At 45.9% G+C, this 23,569-nt stretch overlaps 1 protein-coding gene across 1 annotated transcript; it reads left to right on the top strand.

The window, feature by feature from the left end:
• Nucleotides 1–4,260: 4,260 nt before the first annotated feature.
• On the top strand, nt 4,261–23,034 carry dact1 (dishevelled-binding antagonist of beta-catenin 1). Its single transcript, XM_030719476.1, has 4 exons — nt 4,261–4,903; nt 14,634–14,763; nt 15,405–15,518; nt 18,207–23,034. The coding sequence occupies exons 1-4, from the start codon at nt 4,655–4,657 to the stop codon at nt 20,291–20,293; spliced, it is 2,580 nt and encodes an 859-aa protein (XP_030575336.1). The 5' UTR covers nt 4,261–4,654; the 3' UTR covers nt 20,294–23,034.
• Nucleotides 23,035–23,569: the final 535 nt, after the last annotated feature.

Genomic DNA, 23,569 nt, shown 5'->3' on the forward strand with positions numbered 1-23,569 from the left:
TACACTGAAGTATTTATATATGTTTTGTCCATAATGGCCTGCAGCTTAGACAGCATCCTCCTCTCCGACACTGCCAGAAGCGAATCCAGCTCCACTCCCACAACATCACTGGCTTTGTGGATCAGTTTATTGAGTCTGTTAGCATCTGCCACCCTTAGCCTGCTGCCCCAGCATGCAACAGCATAGAGGATGGCACTCACCACCACAGACTCATAAAAGACACTGAGCATAGACCGGCAGATGTTGAAGGACCTCAGGCATCTCAGAAAATAGAAATGACCTTCTGGGTCTTCTTCCTTTTTTCTCCCAGTCTCTAAAGGAGTTCCCCAGGGCTCCATATTAGGCCCACTGATCTTCTCTCTATATAAATAACCTTTGTGATAATATACTGTATGAAATGCTGTGTTTTTATGCAGATGACACAGTTACCTGTTCATTTCCTTCAGAACCCTCAAATTCCCTCAGTATGACTTTGATGTTGTTCAGTCCCATTTAACATGAAGTTGGTGTTTAATGCAGCAAATCCAAGTTTGTAAACGGCAAAAACATTCATCAATCCACCTCCCACTGAGGTGTTTCCAGGCCAGCCACGATACATAATCTCTCCAGTGTGCCCTAGATCTGCCCCATTGCCTCCTCCCAGTAGTGACTGCTTTCAGTGTGGAGGAGCAGCAACTCTACTCTGAGCTCCTCCTGAGTGACGGAGCTCCTCACCCTATCTCTAAGGCTGAGCCCAATCACCCTTCGAAGGAAGCTCATTTTTGCTGCTTGTGTCTGTGTTCTTGTTCTTGCGGTCACTACCCAAAGCTCGTGACCATGGGTGAGTGTAGGGATGTATATCAACCAGTAAATGGACAGCTTTGCTTTCACAGTTAGCTCTCTTCATCACCATGGACTGGTGCAGCATCCGCATCACTGCAGCCACAGTCAGTCAGTCTATCTCCCACCCGAGCGCTGCTGTCTGTGGACTCTGTGTGCGACAGATCCATGAATATGATCAGAAACCTCGATGGAGGTTTTTTGTTTGCTCCTCTGAATATTTATGAATATTTGATTCTGTTTGTTGTCCACAGCTCTCTGTTTCTGTCTCCATCACGCGAAGATTTCAGCCTCTGGCCTGTTTCATGTCGTGAAGCAGAAAATATGATTTATCATCTCATCTTCTTTTCCTCTCCTACACTCCTCCTCTCTCTGGAGGTTTCATCTTTAAAACAAAGCTGCCTCATTCTGTCTCTGGTCTCTTTCAGCAGGTGCTGGAAAATGTTAACGCCGCTGTGATGCTGAAATAAAGCCGGACGAGTTCATCACTCAAATGTCTCAGAAACTGAAGCTCACCGACAGATAATTCCAGCCTGAGCTGCAGTTTTGGTGGGTGAAATTCTCAGATTTGACCCGGATGCTGCTGAGCACGAATTCATTTCTTCTCTTTCACAGGTGGCAGGGCTCAGGGGGGTTCAGGGTTCTCATGATCTTCAGGATGTCTGAAATCCTCTGCTGCTTGACCTCAGGGCCAGCTGAAGCTGAATACATCCCTCTGAGGATTCTGGGAACCATCACCAGGTAACGCAAACAATGTCGTCAGGGCAACACATCACTTCTTCTTCCTCCATCAGCAGGTTTGTTACCTTCATAACTAAAAGAATGAAAACTCAGGCTTGTCCCTGTTAAACTTTCATGCTGAACCTTGAAACTCGTTTCAAAGAAAAACATTTTGTTCCCAGCTCAGTGGCGTCTTTGATCCAGTCGGCTCATCTGATTGGTCGACAGGTGACAAGCCGATTAGTTTGTAATGGGACATTTTGTCCTGAGCAGCAGTGGAGAGCAGGATTCAGGCTCTCAGGAGGATTTCTGGGTCTGAGGCTCATTAACAACAGATTACAGCACAAAGTTTCCACAGGAGCTTCACAGGAAGTCACTTTTCTCATTCACAGAAGAACGTAGATTTCTCTGGTCATCTGAGCTTCGGGGGCAGGGGGCTTGAATGTGTTAGAGCTCTGATTGGTCAAAAGAAACCTCTTAGATCACAGGTGAGTCCAAACTCAAGCGGATCTTCTCATCTCGTGGAGACGATGTTTTTCTGTGATGTCATGATTTCATTGATCTGAAGCTTTATTTCACTGCAGTGCTGCTGACCCTCAGAGGGCTCAGGACCGACCCTGTTTACAGAAAACAACACAAAAAAGGGGCAAAAATGTGAAACATTTCCAGCTGTCCATCCATTTTCTTCCACTTATCCGGAGGTCAGCTGTGGAGGCGGGACGAGCAGGTGCTCCGGACGTCTCCAAGGCCAGATTTTTATTCACCTCTTTTCACTCTGTTTATACCCCACTCAGCATTTAATCATTAGTTACTAATAATCTCTGGCTCTCTTCCACAGCATGTCTTTTGTCCCGTCTCTCTCCCCTCACCACCAACCGGTTGCAGCAGATGACCCCCCCTCCCTGAGCCTGGTTCTGCTGGAGGTTTCTTCCTGTTAAAAGGGAGTTTTTCCTTCCCACTGTCACCAAGTGCTGCTCATAGGGGGTCGTTTTGACTGTTGGGTTTTCTCTGTATTATTGTAGGGTCTTTACCTCACAATATAAAGCACCTTGAGGTGACTGTTGTGATTTGGCGCTATATAAATAAAATTTAATTGAATGAAATATGCAATTCTCTTAACAGCGGTTCAGCAACTGAAACACATCACACAGGAGGCATCCAGGGCCGCCCTGCTCACATGAACCACCTCAACTGCTCCTCCTTGCTCCTCATGTGGAGGAGCAGCAGCTCTCCTCTGAGCACCTCAGCCTGTCTCTGAGGCTGAGCCCTGACAACCCGGCAGACGAAGCTCCGTCCATACAGCGTGGGAACGACCAGTGAGCTGACAGCTTCACCTTCATGCTCAGCTCCCTCTTCACCATGACAAACCGGCACAGTATCCATATCACCATCCGCCTTCCCATCCCTGAAGACCCAGAGCCTGAGATACCCCAACTCTCCTCCCATCCACCCCTACCTGTCAGAGGACCACCTTACGCTCAGCAGTCACCATCAGACCCCCCAAGCTGCAGCAGAACAGCTTTGAAGCAGCAGGGGGCGCTGTGCTGTGAGCACCTCATCAACATGTTAATGAAGCTGACCTCATTAACACAGACTGAGAACGAAGTGACCCAAAAAGCACACAAAGACCCACTCACTGTATGTACAGCTGTTTACAGGAGAACAATAAAGATTAGTCAAACTGTACAAACGTGATTAATTCACATCACAGCCACTCCTCAATATTAATGAGAAAATATCAGCTGTGAGTTCTGTAGCAGCCGATAGAAACCAGCAGCTTTATGTCTGAGTGTGATCATCATAAAAATAAAAACATGATGCTGCTGGCAGTTTTTTTTGCTGATAAAAAGTTTGTTTGTAGCAGAGGTTTGTGTAAAAAAAAAGATAAACTTTAAACTGTAAATGTTTCCACGCTGTGCCTTACTGAGAAACATTATTATTATTAATAAAACCCAGAGAGGGGGCCGGCCTGAGGGGCGGGGTGTCAAGCTGCCGCTAATCAACACTCACAAGGAAGGAAGGGATCTGATTCGGCCCTCCAAAATAAAGTCTGAATTACGCGTTCTGCCTGAAACATGAAAATCTGATCTTTACAGTGATCAGTCCTGTTTCTGTCCACACTCTGTATCTTCTACCTTCTCTAGTCTGCAGCCCAGCTGGATTTTTATTGCCTACATTTACTTCAAAAACTTAAAGTTTGTGTTTGAAGGAAAGGTGTGAGGAGCAGCTCAGCAGACTTTCTCTGTTTAAAGCAAGTGTTTTAACCTCAAATCCAAACATTTTACAGGAAAAATCAGAATAAAACCACATAATCCCATCAAATTATTTCAGCCTGATTGAATAAATCTGAATATTTGCAGTTAATCAACTTTCTTTCGTATTGCTCGCTGTGATTTTGATGATCTGTTTCTATACAAACATTCATGTTTCTCTCAGCTGTTCTCACCCACTGACCGCTGATGTTTATTTGTTTTTTGCGGTCTCTAAACCTTCATTTCCCTCTTTTTAATCTTTAAAACGACTGACGCGACTGCAACATTTTTAAATGTTGTCATTATTTAAACTTACATTATAACTGTGGTTATTATTAAACGGTCTCTTTATGCAGTGTAAAATGTTTTTAAAGAATAGTTTTATTTTGAAGAGCAGGGCAGGAAGCGCGTGGTGGGTGCTTGTCACGCCGCGCAGGGGGCGGGGTTTAGTGGCTCGCAGTGAGGCTGACCGTCAGTGTGGATCCGTGCACGGGAGCAGCGGCAGTGGCTCGGAGCTCAGCGGGATCACTGCGGCTTCCTTCGGTTCTTCTCACGCCGCGGCCCCAGAGCATGCTGGGAACTACCTGAAGACGCACTTGAGGAGCGCCCGGAGCCACCGACCGGATTACTTGGAGCCGTCTTCCCGCGGGTGGACCGTTAAACCACCGGTTGATACGCGGGGCTTCAGAGGAGAGCAGGATCTGAGCTGGACCGCTTCTTGAAGGAGGGAGGAAGGGGGGGGCGGGGGTGTTTGGTTTGCGCACCGGGTCTTCTGAGGTGAGGGATCCAGGTGAGCTCACCAGGTGTATTTCCGCGGGATGCTCCTGCCCTGAGCTCAGAGCGATTCGGACTGCGGGGGGGAGATGCTGCTGTCCGGTCCCTGCAGGCGGGACAGAACGGCGGTCCGGGAGCGGCTGGAGGCTTCCGTGTCCGGGCTCGGGGAGCTGGAGCTCCTGCGGCGGCGGCAGGAAGTGCTGGTCCGAGCGGCGCTGGACCTCCGGGAGCCGCAGGAGGAGGAGGAGGATGAGGAGGAGGAGCGGCGGAGGGAGGCTCAGTTGAGCTCAGAGGAGAAGCTGCTGGAGGAGAACATACTGCTGCTCAGGAAACAGCTGGTAGGTCCTCACCTGTGTGTCTGTCTGTGACCTCTGACCTCTGACCCCGCACTCAGGCGTGCAGGCATGGGTCAGCCTGAACGAGTGTACGAGGTAAATTTACACCTGGAGGGAGGCAGAGCTGCAGCTACTCGTCTTCAGGGAGTCTGATTGCTGTTAGTTGCTGATCACAGATCAGTGATCGATCAGCAATCTGCAGGTGCACGGAGCTTCAGCTTAGAGTAGAACCTCGAAAACAATCGATTTCAATGATGAATGAAACATCTGAGTTTTAACTCTAAAGCTTCCGGTGTCTTCTTGTAAAATCAAGAAACCTGGAGTGTCACACACTCAGTCATTACAATCAGTAAAGTAATCAGCAGATTATTCAGTATTAAAATAATCATCAGTCACAGGCGGGCTTTATGAATATCACTGAAAACTCATCAGTTTAAGTGCTTTAATTAAAAATGTCTCCCATCACATTTAAAGCTTCAGTGTCCCAGCAGCTTTTTCACTTTTCTGAATGTTTCATAAAAAGTTTGGTGTATAAAATTTTAAAAGTATCTTAAGATTAAATAAAATATTGATTCTTGAGGACACGCCCTGCTTTTATTATAATATTCAGGAAAAAACACAAACTAAATAATTTTATTATGCTGAACTCCACATTCCAGCTTTATTTATTTATTTGTTATTATTTAATAATTAAATATATTTATTAAATAATTAAAAGGTAATTAGGCTGAAGCTGGTGATGGAACCTGCTGGATGGGGCTGAAAACTCCAGAAAATTGTTTCAGATTTTCAGCTTAAAAAAAAATCTGCATTCACATGACATAAAACTGTTTTAATGTCATCTGACGGCACAGAGGAGGAGACGGAAACTCACTTGGACGTAAAACAGAGACAGAAATGAGAAGAGGACCGAGCACAGAGCCCTGAGGAACTCCTCAGGCAGACCTGAGCCGACTCTGAGTGTCTCCATGGAGATCATTTATTACATTTATGAGAAACAAACTTCTGATGTTCTCCTGAGTGTGATGGTTTTCCCCGTCCTCCTGAATTCTGCGTCACTGTGAGGCCCAGAGGCTTCTCTGAGGTTCAGCAGGTTTAAAGTGATGGAGATCAGCAGGGGTCCATTTGGAGTCTTGTTCTTCTCGTTTTCATCATCAGTCTGAGTCTTTCCTGTCGGATAATAAACGTGTGGAAGTCTGTAAAGACGATGAGGTCATGGATAATGAACTTGCACGGTTTTAATCAGTGTGTGTGTGTGTGTGTGTGTGTCAGGAGGTGGAGGAGGGTTTATACTTCACTGTAATTAGCTCCTCCAGTCTGATCCGGTGTCCCTGCAGCTCAGAGAGGATGCTGGGAATTTGAATGATTCCAGGATTGTGTGTGTGTGTGTGTGTGTGTGTGTGTGTGTGTGTGTGTGTGTGTGTGTGTGTGTGTGTGTGTGTGTTTTGTGACTGAAGCCAATCACCTGGTCTGGAGCAGGTTGTGTTTACAGGTTAAGTCAGCTCCTTGCTGAGTTTGTTCCTCACGCATGAAGATCACTACCGACCAATCACAGATTAGGACATCAGTCTCCTGTCGGAGCAGTTGTGTCTTCTTCATTGGGCTGTGGGGCGGAGCTACACCTGAACTGAACCCGTGGAGGTGCACTGAGAGCTGAAATAAAGATTTCCATCTCTGAGTTTTTTCTGCAGCGTTGCTCTGTTGTCTCATTGACAGCAACATCACTGCTTGCGTTGTTCTGAAGTCTGTCTGTATCAACCAGTAGGTTCAGATGTGTGATCGTTGCCTCTCTGTGTTGGCCTTGTGATAGGCTGGTCACCTGTCCAGGTGTACACATAGATAGTATAAAAGATGGGCGTGGCTCCAGTGGTGGTTTTTTCACCATCCTGGTGTTTGAAGATGATGTGACGAGTGAGAGGAGGAGCTGACAGTGAAACCACCTGCATACCTGCATAATCCTCCTTCTTTCCTGTTTTATCCATTACGACCTGAACTGAGTGACTGAGACCATAAACCCACCAGGAGGGTGTTACTGAGGTCAGAGCTGGAAGTGAAGCACATCTGCACCGGCCCACAAGTTGCTGTGTCAGCTGGGATAGACTCCAGCCCGGTGGGCCTGAGTCCTTAGGTGCGCAGACCGGGCAGCAACCCCCCAGTAACCGAAAAAAATGTTCATTCCCCAACCGGTTGGTGAGTGGTTGCTGACTGGAAACACACTGTTGCACTGAAAGCACCCATATGGTTGCTTTGGTCACTCACAGGTAGCTGCGGTTGCCTGTAGTTTGTATGAAAGATGCACACTTGTACTCACCAATCAGCAGTCAAAGTGTAAAAGGGACAACACAACCCAGAATCACATACTGTTGCCTTCAAAGTAAAAGTTGTACCTTTCAAAATGCCTTGGTTTCAGCAGTAAAGCTTTTACTTTGAAGGGAAACATTCTTTTTCCACTTTATGTCGCACTTTTTCAAGTTTCACTACAACTTTGGATACTGTGGCTCCTCTGAAAAGGAAAGCTTCAAATCAGAAGTGCCTGACTCCGTGGTATAATTCACAAACGCACAGCTTAAAGCAGATAACCCGAAAGCTGGAGAGGGAATGGCGTCTCACTAAATTAGAAGATGCTCATTTAGCCTGGAAAAAGAGTTTGTTGCTCTATAAAAAAGCCCTCCGTAAAGCTAGGACATCTTACTATTCATCATTAATTGAAGAAAATAAGAACAACCCCAGGTTTCTTTTCAGCACTGTAGCCAGGCTGACAAAGAGTCAGAGCTCTGTAGAGCCGAGTATTCCTTTCACGTTAACTAGTAGTGACTTCATGGATTTCTTAACAAATAAAATTTTAGACATTAGAGAAAAAATTATTCATAAACATCTCAAAGATTATTCTTCATGTTCGGCTGCTTTCAGCACTGCTGGTATTTGTTTAGACTCTTTTGCTCCAGTTGATCTTTCAGAGTTAACTTCAATAGTTACTTCCTCCAAACCAGCAACATGTTTGTTAGATCCCATTCCTACTAGACTGTTCAAAGAAGTCTTTCCAATTATTGATGCTTCAATCTTAAAAATGATCAATCAGTCTTTATTAGTTGGCTATGTACCACAGACCTTCAAGGTGGCTGTAATTAAACCTCTGCTTAAAAAGCCATCACTGACCCAGCTGTCTTAGCTAATTATAGGCCAATCTCCAACCTTCCTTTTCTCTCAAAGATTCTTGAAAGAGTAGTTGTAAAACAGCTAACTGATCATCTGCAGAGGAACGGTTTATTTGAAGAGTTTCAGTCAGGTTTCAGAATTCATCACAGTACAGAAACAGCATTAGTGAAGGTTACAAATGATCTTCTTAGAGCCTCTGACAGTGGACTCATCTCTGTTCTTGTCCTGTTGGACCTCAGTGCAGCTTTTGATACTGTTGACCATAACATTTTATTACAGAGATTAGAGCATACTATAGGTATTAAAGGTACTGCACTGCAGTGGTTTGAATCATATTTATCTCATAGACTCTAATTTGTTCATGTAAAGGGGGAGTCTTCTTCACACACTAAGGTTAATTATGGAGTTCCACAGGGTTCTGTGCTAGGACCAATTTTATTTACATTATACATGCTTCCCTTAGGCAGTATTATTAGAAAGCACTGCATCAATTTTCATTGTTATGCAGATGATACTCAGCTTTACCTATCAATGAAGCCAGATGACACACATCAATTAGTTAAACTGCAGGAATGTCTTAAAGATATTAAGGCCTGGATGACCTCTAATTTCCTGCTTCTAAATTCAGATAAAACTGAAATTCTTGTTCTCGGCCCCACAAATCTTAGAAACATGGTGTCTAACCAGATACTTACTCTGGATGGCATTACTTTGGCCTCCAGTAACACTGTGAGAAATCTTGGAGTCATTTTTGACCAGGATATGTCCTTCAATGCACATATTAAACAAATATGTAGGACCGCTTTTTTGCATTTGTGCAATATTTCTAAAATTAGAAACATCCTTTCTCAGAGTGATGCTGAAAAGCTAATTCATGCATTTATTACTTCTAGGCTGGATTATTGTAATTCATTATTATCAGGCTGTCCTAAAAGCTCCCTGAAAAGCTAATTCATGCATTTATTACTTCTAGGCTGGATTATTGTAATTCATTATTATCAGGCTGTCCTAAAAGCTCCCTGAAAAGCCTTCAGCTGATCCAAAATGCTGCAGCTAGAGTACTGACAGGGACTAGAAAGAGAGAGCATATTTCTCCCATATTGGCTTCTCTTCATTGGCTCCCTGTTAAATCTAGAATAGAATTTAAAATTCTTCTCCTCACCTACAAGGTCTTGAATAATCAGGCACCATCTTATCTCAAAGACCTCATAGTACCATATCACCCCAACAGAGCACTTCGCTCTCAGACTGCTGGCTTACTTGTGGTTCCTCGGATACTTAAGAGTAGAATGGGAGGCAGAGCCTTCAGCTTTCAGGCGCCTCTTCTGTGGAACCAGCTTCCAGCTTGGATTCGGGAGACAGACACCCTCTCTATTTTTAAGATTAGGCTTAAAACTTTCCTTTATGATAAAGCTTATAGTTAGGGCTGGATCAGGTGACCCTGAGCCATCCCTTAGTTATGCTGCTATAGGCCTAGTCTGCTGGGGGGTTCACATAATGCACTGTTTCTCATTCACCTTATTTACTTTGTTTATACTCCACTCTGCATTTAATCATTACAATTCTTTGTTCTGCACCATCACAGAGCTTCACAGACACAAACTCAGGAGCAGGAACGCAGCTTCACCTGATGCTGCAGTCAAGGTGAAACCAAAGAGCTGCTCTCAGTCAGACTCCCTGAAATCATCCGGAGACATGTTTACATGCCGCTTAGACATCAGAGACATTCAAACTTCCAGGCTGGGATGGAGCAAAACAGGAAGTGGGCTCTAACTGACTGTTTCTGTCCTGGAAGTGAAGCTGAAGCTGAATGAATATGTTTGAACAGACTCGGGCTTTGCTCTGATTTCTGCTGAGGACACTTCCTGACTGCCAGCTGCTGTCTCCGTTCTGTGACACGTCGGCGTGAGAGCTTTGAAGTGGAGTGGGTGTGAAGTCAAACAGGACAGAGGAGGTGCAGAGGGAGGAAGAGCCTCAGCTTCATCTGCAGGGTCACGGGACGTTTAGATGCACGTTAAGAAGTCTGGAAATGTGGGCGCTTGAGAGAAACCTCTGAGCTCTCCTGCATGTCCCTCGCTGATGTTTCTCCTCTCTCCAGCTTCATGTACAGGATCAGTGTTATTCTTGTTGTTCATGTAAACCTGATCTCTGATCTGCTTCAACAGTCTGTTCCCAGGTCAGATTTCTGTACTGGTCGTGTTTGTTTGCTGTCTGTCCTGCAGCTGAAGCTCTTCCCCACAATCTGGATCGCATTAGTGACCCCCCACCCCACCCCGCCCCACCTCACCACATCCCCCACCACCGCCTCCTCTCTCCGTTTAGAACAGGAACAAATGGAGATTCCTGCGAGCTGCTGGAAACTCTGCAGATCAACTTTCAGCTCTGACGGAGCAGCTGAGACGCAAACGAGCACTCAGAGAGTCGGTGGTGCAGGAGGGACAAGCCCGCTGACTCAGCTGCTAAAAATCAGATGATTCCAGAAAAAACTCAGAGAACAGTTCAGACTGAGCCAGTCCCAGCAGATAACAGTGCTCTTTGATCCCAGGCTCCCATAACCGGGTCAGATCCAGAGCATCCCAGTAACTTTGAACCATGACCTATGCCCTCATCTCCTAGCAGCTCCTTCAGCTGTTTCTTTCAGGACAAAGGACTGAGTGAAGTGTTACTGTGTGTGGTACTGCTTGTATTAGTGTTACTGCATTGTGGTTTTTCGGCCACACCTCGGTGACGTTTAAGCTTCCATGACGAAGCTGTCTGCCTGAATGCGTGGACGAGTAAACAGAGATTTAAGGGGTGTGCGTTCACTTCCTTTTTGGACATCAGACTGAGCGCCATGTTATTGTTTGGAGGCTTCTGATCTGCTGACATTTCTATGCAGTAAAGGTTATAGCGTCACCTGCTCTGGCATGTTTTGGCATTATCTTTGGTGCTGTGATATGTGCAGAGTGATGTTACCAAGCCAAAGTGCAAACTCCTCGTGTTAACAGCGTCCCCTTATATACGTGTGCGGCTGTTTTTCTCATAAATGAAGAACGAAGCTTCTTTGTCTGATGCAGACGTTTTGATCTTCTCGTATTAAGATCCAGCAAACACCTGAATAACTGTCAGCTGACATCTTTTCTTGGTTGAACAATATTTCCAAAGTGAAGAAAGTTTCAGCTTTGGGGACGTCTGCAGGAAGTCTCTGTTGGACTTTAATTGATGTTTTCTCAATGAGAACATTCCTGAGAGGTCTGAACCTGCTCACAGGTCAGCATTAAAAGCCCGATGTGTTACACAATACTTTACAATACTTTACACAATTCTTTTTTTTTCTTTTTAAGTAATGTGTCAGGTTACTTAGTTACTCACTGGAGAAGAGAAACCATCACGTTACTTTGACTTTGAACCAGAGTCTGTAGTCCCACACAGACGCCCTTCTGAGATGTTTGAGTCTGAGCACAAAGCTGACAGCAGCTCAGAGACACCTCACGGCGACTGCTGCAGTGATGCTCCTGCAGGAACAGAAACCTGCTGTGGGCTCGGAGTTGTAGAGCTCCAGGTGCCGGAAGCAGGAGCTGATTACTGAGTTACAGAGTAATGTGATTACAGTAATCTTGCTTTACATGGAGATCATTGTAAGTAAAAATGTTGTTGGTCACAGATAAATCAGCTGTTGATCAGCTGTTGCAGTAGAAATCAAAGATGCTGCTGTTTATTGCAGTAATCTGTCAGTTTGTTGTGCCGTTTTTACCATCAGACCATGTCCAGCTGGGGCCGACGCCGTGGCCTGGTTGGCTGATCGGTTTGTGGCGGCCACTTTTCCTCCCTCTGGGTCACTGTTATTGATCGGGACGCTCCTGCTAAGGAGATTTCTGGTGTCAGATACATTTTCTCATTGAATTAATAAATGTGGGAGCAGGAGCTTAAACACTGGGAAGGGTGGACGCTGTGCAGAGACGCTTTAAATGGAGCTCCTGCTGCTGCACATTAAACCAGAAAGAACGGGAACGTTTCCAGCTCAGAGTCACGAGTTCTTGATTCAGAGCTGCTCTTCAGTCTTTATTGGAACAACATGACAGTGAATCCTCTCAGAGTGGGGCAGAGGCAGGCTTTTATTTTGAAGGCCTATGCCTGGAACAGCCTAACAGAGGCGCTTTAAATGTGTGCCAGGGTAATTTCAAAAAGTGGAAGGAGCAGACAGGACTGCATCTACATGAAGACTGATTCTAATCAAACAGGAGGTGATCTGGGCCAAAAATCATATCTGGATATTATTGAGTGTTGGTGTTTATTTCTGTGAGAAACCACCGTCGTGTTTCCGACAGTTTGAGTCCAACCTCCAGATCCCATCAGGAGCGTTTCAGAAGCATGCACAGGGTCATTTATTTTGAAAGAGTCTCTACACTGTTCCTGCGCCTGACTTCCTGCCCTGCTCACCTGTAAAAAAATGGGCGTGACACTTCTCTGTTCTCATCCTGAGCGAGGCGATCGATTCAACGGACACGTTACACCACCCGCTCCATCCTGTTTGATGTGAAATGTCACTATGCACTTACAAAGCTGGTGACATCACATGGTCACATGGTGACATCATCACCATGTGATGATGTCATCAACACAGCAACCTGCTGCACAGGGTGTCACTGCTCACCTGATCAACCTCCAAGGTGGCTAAAATAAGACCTGCAAGCATGAGGGGAGGGCAAAGGTCAGGCTGCCAGCTTTAGACAGGAAGAGCATGCGTGTGACCTCACTTCCTGCTGGGACTCAGCTGCAGTGTGGGTGGGTGGAGCATGAGGTCAGATGTCAGCTGATGGAGGAAACAGTTGGAGGTTGAACATGAAGCTGATCTTCAGCCACACACACACACACACACACACACACACACCAGTGATCTTTTATGATTGATCATGTATTGATGGTGTATCAGCGATTATCGATGACAGCGTTCCCTGCAGCAGCTGTGTGTTTGGGTTCCTCTGCAGCAGCTCTGTCGCAGGAATGCAGCACATGACCTGCAGCAGCGCCGCATAACCCGCATGTTTTCCATTGGAGCCGGGGGAGGGGCTGCCTCAGCCTGTGCACACGCGTGTGTGTGTGTGTGTGTGTGTGTGTGTGTGTGTGTGTGTGTGTGTGTGTGTGTGTGTGTGTGTGTGTGTGTGCTGCTGATTAGCAGGTTGTTACTTCAGTCTCTGTTTACAGCTTCATGTTTTTGTCAGAGTCAGAATGAAATGGGAATAAATTGCGACTTTTCTTGCAGCAGCCACCGTTAAAAAATTAAAGTTTCTTCAAACTGAAGTGTTTATCTTTAAAGGCTGATTCAGGATGTTTTAATTTGACAAAATTCTTTTTAGGATGATTGTGGATGTCCTAAAATCAACTGCAGCTCTTCAGGCAGGTAATTATTAGGAGCTGAAAAATCTGAGCTGCTTCCTGTTCACACACACCAGCAGTCCATCAGTAATCTTTACGGTCTGAAGTTTGGCAGCCTGGACCATCCGGCATGTTTGGTATCTCTGACCTCTGACCTTCAGTGCCTCTGCCCTCAGACCAAAGATAAGGGCTTTCCTGTAAACGTGGCATCAGATTTTCTTTCAATGATTCACACATCTCTGCTTCAGTCTGTATTTCGAGCTTTTCTCAGCGTCGCAGCTGTTTGGGAGCTCACGTTTCCCATCGAGGTCCAGCCTTTGTGGTCAGAGCTGCTGTTTCTCCTCGGAAGGTTTTAAACCTGACCAATCAGGGCCAGTTTTCCTCCTCTGAGTCTGGTCCGTGATTCGGTGTCACATCAGCTCTGGTCTCCTGCACACGTTTAATCTGAGTATTTAATCTGCTCTAATTTCTGTTTATTGTTACTGAACTTGTTCATCTGCGAGCCAACCGCCAGCTGATCTCAGGTCTGTTCACTAACAGCTTTTGGTCATTTCAGGTGTGTGTGTGTGTGTGTGTGTGTGTGTGTGTGTGTGTGTGTCCGTCTGGGCTTCTCTGCACAACCATTAAAGTCCTCGGAGGTCCCGTCTGGGATCTGGACTCTGATGTTTGGAGAAAAGACCATTCAGAGATTTTCATCAGACGCAAACAGAGAGAAGCAGGAAACGAGCTGAATGCAAAGAGAGGAAGAAAAAAGGAAGATTACAAACCTAAAAGATACAGAAAAAACAGGAACAGAACTTGAGTTAGAGCTTAAGATAAAAATCTGAGACTAAAGAGAAAACATGAACTTTTTAGGGATTAAGCAAATGAGAATCTGACCTTGGACTTTTGCTGCATGTGTGCAAAAATCGTTTAAAATAGTAATAAGTAAAATAATGAGTTTAAAGTTCAGATGCAGACCATCAAACATAAACATAAATCAGCTGTAAAAACTGTGAGGAGTCAGTTTCAGGATTAAAAATGGAGAAAAACTGAAAGAAACTCTCAGAAAAACAGATAAACTGTCTTCTATGAATTAAAAAAATCAAATATTAATGAAAATTAGTTTTAGTTTCAAACACAAAGTCACAAATTTCACCTTCTGTCTTTATTTTTCAGTAGTTATTGCTGTGTTGTTGTGTTGCCGAGTGTGATCTGAGTCGTTCCTGTGTTTGTGTATCAGAACTGTCTGCGAAGGAGAGACGCCGGCCTCATCAGTCAGCTGCAGGAGCTCGATCGACAAATCAGTGACCTGCGATTGGACACGGAGACGTCACCTGACCAGGCAGAACCCGACAGCCGGCCGAGCTCAGGTACACTTTACCTGTGTGTGTGTGTGTGTGTGTGTGTGTGTGTGTGTGTGTGTGTGTGCGCGTTCAGACATTTAAAACATGTTTGTGTTAAAGACTGTGATGCAGAGCAGCTGTGGAGGTCAGGGCTTTATGACAGTAATAACCAGCACCGCCTGTTTGTTCCTTTGTGAGATAAATAAGTCAAAAACTGGGAACCAAAACTTCAGTCCCATTTTTTTTAAGTAAAGCAAAAATCTGAGAGCAGAACTGAAAATGTTACTTTGTTTTGTTTTTTTACCAAAAAGCGAGCGACTAAATTAAAGAAAGATGCTTCAGTCTGAATTTAAGGCATGAAATGTTTTTAGCGTAAAAATTTAGATTATCAAAAGTCAAATTTTGGTGAAGCAGCAAAATGACTTAAAAATAAAACTAAAGGTAAATAAAAAATAGAGTTTTTGATTAAAAATGAAAATTCTGAAACTAAATGAAGTCTTTAAGCCAAGTGTCGACCTGACGTCGAACTTAAAACACAAATTTGTGGTTCATTAAAGCAAATTTGATCCACACAGTGAAAATGTTTGTGGAAGTAATAAAATATCTGAAGAGCGAGTTTAAAAGCCCACAGATGCAGCTGAAACGGCTCCTCTTCCTCTCTCCCTCAGGTTTCTACGACCTCAGCGACGCCGCATCCGGCTCGCTCTCCAACTCATCTAACTCGGTCTTCAGCGAATGTTTCTGCTCAACAGCCGACGCTGACGGACGCCTTCCATCCGCAGGTATCCGACGCTCCACACTCTGTACTTAAAAGATGGAATCGCGAGGACGTCTCTCATTAAGTTGATGCTGGAGCTTTAAAGGCACCGTCATGTCGGTGTTTGTTTCCTGAAGTGACCATATTTGGACAAAAGAGTGGGGTTATCAGCTAATGCTAGGTAGCTTAGTTATCCACACACTGTATGTGAGCATCTCACACACACCAAATAAAATCCTATAATTTCACGGACTGAATCTGGAGCTTGGGCTTCCTGGACGGTCTGCCGGCACCGTTTATCAGCCATGAACAGGAAGTCCAGATGTGAACAGCTGCTGCAGCCAATGCAGATGTTGGAGGTGTTTGTTCAGAGGTGCTGTCAGGTGTGTCTCTGTGGTTTAACAGCTGATTGTTGACACACTCTGTGAGGTCACACAGCTCCTCTTCCTCTCCCCTCCCTCCTCACCTCTGCTCTTAACTCGGCTCCATTTGGTCACTTTGGTGTGTGAACACACTGATACATACACACACACTGGCACACACACTCAGCAGAAGGAGTCAGTCACCTAGTCACCTTCACAATAAAAGCTTCAATTTCAGATTATTGGTTGCAGGTTTTCTTCTTCACGCGTTCCTGATGATCACTATTAGTTTATCATCTGGCTCCATTTGCTCTTCCACTGGAAAACCTGGAGCACTGAGCCTACTGTGGCTCAGTGTGAAACATATTCCAGTTTTCCAGGTTGGCGCTTCTCTTAAAGCAGGACTGCAGACTCCAGCTTTCAGCCTCCTCACACTGACACACATTTCCTCGAATAACAGCTACAGTAGCTCATGTTAAACAGACTAAACTTGAGTCTTTTCCTTGTGCCACTGATGTCTTTCTGAGACACAGCAGGCTTCTCTCATGCATGTCGAGTTTTGTGCGATTCCAGCAACGGTGGCCGCAACGGTCGGGATGTTTGCAGCGCTGACATTATTGTGCGTATGCAAGCTTTGAGCCTGGATTCTAATTATTGAAGCTTCCTTCTTCCAAACAGGCCTGAACGTTGCAGTAATGTAGATTTTATTGTAATTAACGGTGTTAAATAACACTGAGATTAAAGTCCCGGTGCTCAGTGTCAGCGAGGAGTATCTGGATCTGACAGAGCTGATACCAAACGCTGCAAATCACAGATGAGACTGAAAAACCACCCCACAGTCATTCTGCCTGCATGAAAACGAGCTGCTTCGTCACCTTTAACCTCCACTGAGAGTCCGACAGCTTCCTTTCTCAGCAGAGAGGATTCCTTTAAACAAATCTGGGAGTGCTGGAGGCTTTCTGGCTGAAGCCGAGGCTCCGCTCATACTTGGCACTAAAATATCATCAGATAAGAAGCGTGAACACGCCCACGCATTTCTGTCTCTGTGCGACCAATCTGCAGCAACAAGTACTCGAAGAACCGCGACGCAGCCTGAATGCACCCTCAGATGCTCCACAGTCACCTTCTATGGTCATGTTTAGACACTCCAGAACTCGTCTGCATGTCTCCGTCTCAGTTTGCTTTTCATTCCTGCTTTTCTAAGATTATTTCTGTCCACTGTGTAAATACGAACCCCGAGGGACGGAGCAGGGAAATGAGCCGACACGAGCAAACAGCGCAGTCAGAGTTTGCTGCAGATACAATCAGACGTGAACGGGGAAGTAAATCCAGCAGAGATTCTGACGCGTCACAGCGGGAAAAACATTCCTGACACTTCATTAACGTTTCTGGCAGGTTGGAACGCTGACGCCAGTCTGTGGAGCTTCGTGTAATGAGACCGTCAGACCTGCAGGACTTAAAGGACTTAAACGCTCCATAGTTTAGTGTCAGTATCATTACACATCAGGCTCGGAAAGAAATCCAGCAATCCGCTTTTATATGCATTAAAATTTCCATTTGGGCATCTGTGTGTGGGGTGTGGGAGGTGTGTGAGGTGGTAAATAAACAGCTTTAGCTTCAGTCGATGCCTCGTAGCTCTACATTCCTGCACGCCTTCATCCAGGATGTCAGACGGACTCGGAGCTACTTCCTGCTTTTTTTAGTTGGTGCAGGGATGCAGATTAAGCCGCTGGTCATGTTTGACTTGATACTAGAATACGCGAGCGTGGGTGTTCCCGGTGGATTCGTCTGCCCTCAGAGCTTCCAGCTGTGCAGTCAGTTTTCAGGAGTTTTTACTCACCGTGTCTGTGCTGTTTCAGCTTTGTTCCCAGAATTAAGCTGCTTGTGATCCTATTAAAATTCTGCTAAACTGTGAATAAACAGCGTTTTAGTGGTGAGCAGCCCCCACGGAGTAACATCTAAATGGGTGCTCTGTTCAGACATGTGTGTCATTTCGTTTCCATTCCAGGGAGAGCGGTGGATGTGGAGGGTTAACATTTCACAGCACACTGTCTCCACCGAAAGAATTTTCCACTTACTAATGCCTGAGCGTCCACAGCGCACCAAACAGAGTCATTACCACACTCAGCAGAGCGTTTCATCACAGCAGCACTGCCTGGAAACGGCTCTGCTCTCCGTGAACTTCCTGTCAGCTGTTAGCAAACACAGCAGCGTTAAAATAAGCTTCACACTGTTTATGTTTGAAGCTGTGAAGTGTAAGCGTGCGCTCACCGTCACACACTCAGCCAAATAAATTAGCACGTGTGACACCCCCGATCCGCTCACTAATGTCACATTCTTTCTGTTTCCAGATGAGCCAGCCAGCTGTTTGGAGTGTGACATCCTGGTTGGAGGACTTTGTGATGACTCTTCTTCTTCTGGTACGGTCCGCCGCTCGGTGTCAGCTCCAAACCCACCCACTGTGGATGCAGTCTCCTCATTTCTTTCCACTGACACCCAGTCTAAATACCACTGTGACCTGGTGGCCCGAAACGGCAGTGATGTTTACCGCTACCCAAGTCCGCTGCACGCTGTGGTGGTCCAAAGCCCTGCCTTCCTGCAGATGTTGGGTTATGGATGCCATGGCAGAGATGAGGTAGACACTGCGGCTCTTCCTGCCTCTGTTTCAGACCCTCATGTATCTCAGAGCTCCTCCTGGCTGGCCTCCTCTTCCTCTTCTTCCTCCCAAACTCCTTCCCATAAGCGACTGGAAAGCTACATCTATGGCCTTCTGCAGCGTAGGGCCCAGCCAATCAGGACCAGCAAACCCAGGACCAGCATCAGTGCGGACCCCTCAAAGAGCATCCTTAGGCAGGCCAGTCTTTGCGTGAGGCAGCTGTCTGGTCCCAGTTCTAGTTTTGGGACTCTGAGGGGATCTGAATTTAAACCCTCCTGGCCGGCTGGAGGAACATCAGCAGAAGGTGCTGGGACCTCATCTCCACAGAGGCAGTGGTCTGTGGAGAGTAAACGCGAGGAGCAAGAGACCCAGAATGTATTCGCAGGTGGCAGCCTTGATGTGAAGCATAATGGCCTCAGGAGGGGCAGCGGTGAGTCCGGGTCTCCTCAACAGTACAGCTTACAGAGCAGCTGCTCTGCCACCAACGACAGCAGCACCAACAGTCTGAGAAAGAAGAGCAAAGGGGTTCTTCATCATTCTGTGATGTCCACAAAAACTCTGCCTAAAGACTTCAGGGAACTGGGCAGTCCCAAGGCTAACTCCTCCCCCAAAGAGACCAAGCAGCCATGTTGCCCCCATGACCAGGAGGTGCTCCTGAAATCTGCTCCAGTCATCAAAATGCAGTCAGGTACTCCCAGAAACAGCCCGAGGCTCATCCAAGGTGGCCCCACAGAGAAAGGTGATAGGTCGGTGCTGGAGATCACCAGTCTGGGGTCTTCCTCCCAGAGTCAGGATGAAGCAGCGGGCGAAGGAGGAGGGAGTCACATGGTTAATAGCCGGTACATCCCCACCCAGCAGCACAAACTCCGCAAGGGTGGCAGCAAGAATGTCAAGGTGAGGAACTCCTCATCGGTGAAGACGAGTCAGCCCTCTGAACACAATGAGCTTCCGCCAGAGAGAAGAGGTCACAAATACCATCACAGGTCCGGCTCAAAAAGGTCCCGGTTCCTGGAAGATGGATGCTCCGCCCACATTAAGGTCTCCAAGAGGTGTGCTTCCTCAAGAATGAAACGCCTTCCTGCATCCATCCCAGAAGACCAAGTCCTGGACAGACACGCCCCATCAGCACTAAACAGTATGCGACCAAGTGTATCCAAGCACCATCACCATGGAAACCACCACTGCTACAGTGGGAACCACCACCATCATCACCACCATCATCACCATGGACGCGACCAGGTTGTGGTCGTTGCCAAACCAAAGCACAAACGAAACGATTACCGGCGGTTACGCGCCATCATGGAGGTCCCGTATGACGAGGCATTCAGGCGTGCTCAGCGCCGTCAGAGAAAGGAGCTGCTTAACAGCACTCCAGCCAGCGTGTACCCGTCCTCCGGAGCGCGGCTGAACAGCACGTACTCTTACGCTGCAGGAAGTGACTCTGAGTACTCAGCCGAGTGTGCGTCACTCTTTCACTCCACCATCGTGGACACCAGTGAGGACGAGAGGTCCAACTACACCACAAATTGCTTTGGAGACAGCGAGTCAAGCGAGGAGGAGTACGTGGAGGGGAGCACCACCACCAGCGATACTGAGGAGAGTGGAGGTGGTGGCATGGGCAGGGGCCGGGGGCAGTTAGGGGGAGCTGGGGTCAGGGTGACGGGGCAGGAAATGACTTCAGCACAGGCAAAGGCTTTTGTCAAGATTAAGGCGTCTCACAACTTGAAGAAGAAGATCCTCCGGTTCAGGTCAGGTTCTCTTAAACTCATGACCACCGTGTGACCTGCCAGACTGGACCAGAGCCACACCTGCCTTACCCACACACCTCAGGTGGACCTGACCCCAACCCGACTCACCCAGACCTGGTGGACAGATGGACTGTGGCAGGACAGGTGCTGCACGCTGCACTTACCTGGCGAAAAAAGATTTTTCTGTGCTGAATTTTTAACCAGCCCCAAACCTCTTCTTCACATTAAAGCAGTTGGCAGTCGTTGTGGAAGACTGTGTGACTTTTACAGGTTGATATCCAACTAATAAATAGTTCTGATTGGATCTTTTGTTATTAAACTCCATGAGGTACATTTTAGGCTAACACAGTCGAGCCCAGCTGAGTGACTTGGTAAACGTGACCTCTGTTCCCTCCTCTTCCTGTGGCCTTCACTGTGATGTTTCAATGCTAGAGTCCAAGACACCTGATTGGAGACCACATCAGCTCTCCAGAATTTTCATGTTTTGTAATCTGGGGAAGCCTAAAGGTGAGCGCTGGGAAACTAGTTTAGAACATCAAATAAATCAACATCTGTCCAAACAGGAAACAAGTATGAATGTAGTTTTTTTTTTTTTTTTTTCAAAAACATTTTAAATCAATGCTTTTATTCTTTAATTCTTACAATCAGAAACACAAAAGTTTCCCATTTTGAACTTCCTACAAATGCAGCATGAGCTGCTTTTTGGGAAGCTGTAAAGATGTGAAGGTGTGGTTTGGAGTTTGGGTTTAGCCAATCAAATTGGTCCCGTTCTCTGTCCTTTTGCCTCAGCCGACCTGAACCTGGAGCCGGTCGGCTTCAAACAAATCTAAACAAATACTGTCCAACCACACCCACAAGTTTCCACGCTGAAAGCCGCCTGTCACCTCCTCGTCCTGGCTTCCCAGGGGAGGAGTTTGTTGCTGGGGCTCTGCCAGGCCCTACAGATGAAATGATTAATCACAGACTTAAATGACAGACAGAGCGGGCAGCAGTGTCGCTCACTGATTCACGCAGAAATGTTTTAGAATAAATTAGTAATAAATCTGGTGGCGATGGTTCAGTAGCTCTGCTGGCTCACAGTCTGACAACCTGTTTGTTAGAAGCAGCCTGAAGCTGTTGGACCAGGTCCTTGTGTCCTCTGGTCTTTTGTAGAAGTGGAACTTTAATCTGGTTCCTCAGAGTGTCTCCAAGATGGTTCTGAAAGTTCTTGAAAGGTTCCAACAAGGATCCCTAGATCTTGTATTTCAAGGGACTGATGTCCAGGAACTTCCCAAGGAATCAAAAGCTCCTCCAGTTTGTCTGTTTCCATCTAAAGTCAGAACATATCAAAGAGCTGCAGATGTTTTGCATAATTTGTGACGGTACCGAGCCAGGAGGACCATAATGATTTTTGGGGTTGATCTTCTGCAGTTCTCAGACTTTGAGGCCTGGACTTGGACGTGATGCATGATCAGCAGATTGCTCCTGTAGCTCCACGCTGTGCCGAAACAACAATTGCCTTTTTTTAAAATTGATTGTAATGCAGGAAATATTCTGCACTGCAAACCCTGCCACCAGACTTCCCCAACTTTTTGTCTCTTTGAGCTTCATTTGGACTCCTGCAGGTTCCTGAAGTGGTTCTTCATTACTGGGACTCTCCTGCAGTGGACTCCATAAATGCTGGTTTGAGGACGATCGTGCTGCAGTAACCTTTGTATTTCCTGCACTTTGAGACAAAGCGTCAGTGGACAGACGGCGGTGTAATGCTGGTTTTCTGTTGTTTGTGTGTAGCCTTTTTTTTTTTTATTTATTACCACATGACCTTTGCCCTTCGCTGTGGTGCAGCACGCCAAACACCTGTAAATGCTTTTTCTTTCTTCTTCTTCTTTTTTTTTTTTTTAAGATGATCCCGAGTGTTTTTTTGTTTTTTTGATGAAATCTATTTAAAACCTAATATATTTGCTTGGTACATTTAGAAAAGCCCATGTGTTAGTAATGATCTGAATATTTTTTATGACATTTATACTCGAGTGTAACGCAGCCTTTTAATACTGCAGTGAACTGTTTCTACAACATTTGGACCTGTTTTTTTATAAAGCAGTTACAGCGTATCAGGTACAAAGGAAGGACACGTTTAGCCTAACTCAGATGGAAGCAGGAAGTGTTTAAAGATGTAGAAACAGAAATGGAAACTCTGCAGTTTATACTGTTTTTAGCCTGTAATCAGACATGTTGGATCTCTAACACGAGTTTGTGTGTTAGTGTGTGAGGTCTGTGAAAGTGGGGTGGGGAGAGTTCTTAGTTTTGTTGGAGCACTGCTTGTAGACGTGTTTGTGTAAAATTAGGCTGAATGTGTCCTGCAGGAATGCTTTCATGGACTCATCTGGTTCTGTGAAGAGGACTCAAATAAGATATTCAAAACATTGCTGGAATTTGATGAGCAGCCTTGAAGTTGTGATTTAAATTCTCTTCTCATTTGTCCACAGTTTACACGTTGCAGATATAAATAGCTCCTAAGCTTTACAAAGCCATATAAAGCCCATTCACAGCTGCCACGTGCTCTGCTGCCTTTGTTGAGCTATTTTGAGTTTTCTGTGATTTTTCTTTTTTTTCTCTTCAACCAAACGTGAGACTTCATCCAACCGCCAACACTGATCCAGCTGCACCTCCTTCATTCTGTAAATGTTCACATATGCAGCTGGAAATGACTGTTACTGATGTATGTGTGTGTACAAAGCCTGTGTATGCCAACAATGGTGCTTTACATTTTTATGCTTCATTAAATGTGGACTTTAACATTTCCTTGTTCTGGGTTCATGTTGCCTCTGACCTCTGAGGACTTTGTCCCAGTTGGCATCCAGCAGTAATCTTCCATTTGTTGCTCAGCCTGATCACAAGTGTTTTAAGCTGCTTCACACTCCTGATCTTTGCATTAAATCTTTTTTATCAGCACATTTTTCACAGTTCAGTCTGATCTGTCTGCAGATCGTTGAGCTGTACCAACAGTGCAGCTTTCTGTCTGTCCAACAAATTACAGTCAAAGTGGACAATGAAAGACAGCAGCGCAGCAGCTGTGCCTCAACAGCTAAAGTTACTGATAAAATGTTTGAACTAAAAGGAATAAATAGCTTTTTTTCAACACTGATAAAGCCTTTGATGAGTCAGATGGTAATTATCGCCCTATTTTGCACACACACACACACAGTCCTAGAGCGGGCCACGCTATCTCAGCTTCAGGATCACCTAAAAACTCATCTCTGAGATATTTGACTCCAAATTTCACACAGCACAGATTCAGCCCCAGTGAAGATGAATAATGACCTCCATGCTA

This window comes from Archocentrus centrarchus, chromosome 22 (assembly GCF_007364275.1).
Source record: "Archocentrus centrarchus isolate MPI-CPG fArcCen1 chromosome 22, fArcCen1, whole genome shotgun sequence".
Classification (NCBI taxonomy): Eukaryota; Metazoa; Chordata; class Actinopteri; order Cichliformes; family Cichlidae; genus Archocentrus; species Archocentrus centrarchus.

Bases quoted from the DNA above. Each gene is read 5' to 3' on its own strand.
- dact1 (XM_030719476.1), top strand. From the start codon at position 4,655: ATGCTGCTGTCCGGTCCCTGCAGGCGGGACAGAACGGCGGTCCGGGAG. The intron at 4,904-14,633 runs GTAGGTCCTCAC...TTTGTGTATCAG, and splicing joins TGCTGCTCAGGAAACAGCTG to AACTGTCTGCGAAGGAGAGA. The intron at 14,764-15,404 runs GTACACTTTACC...TCTCTCCCTCAG, and splicing joins CGACAGCCGGCCGAGCTCAG to GTTTCTACGACCTCAGCGAC.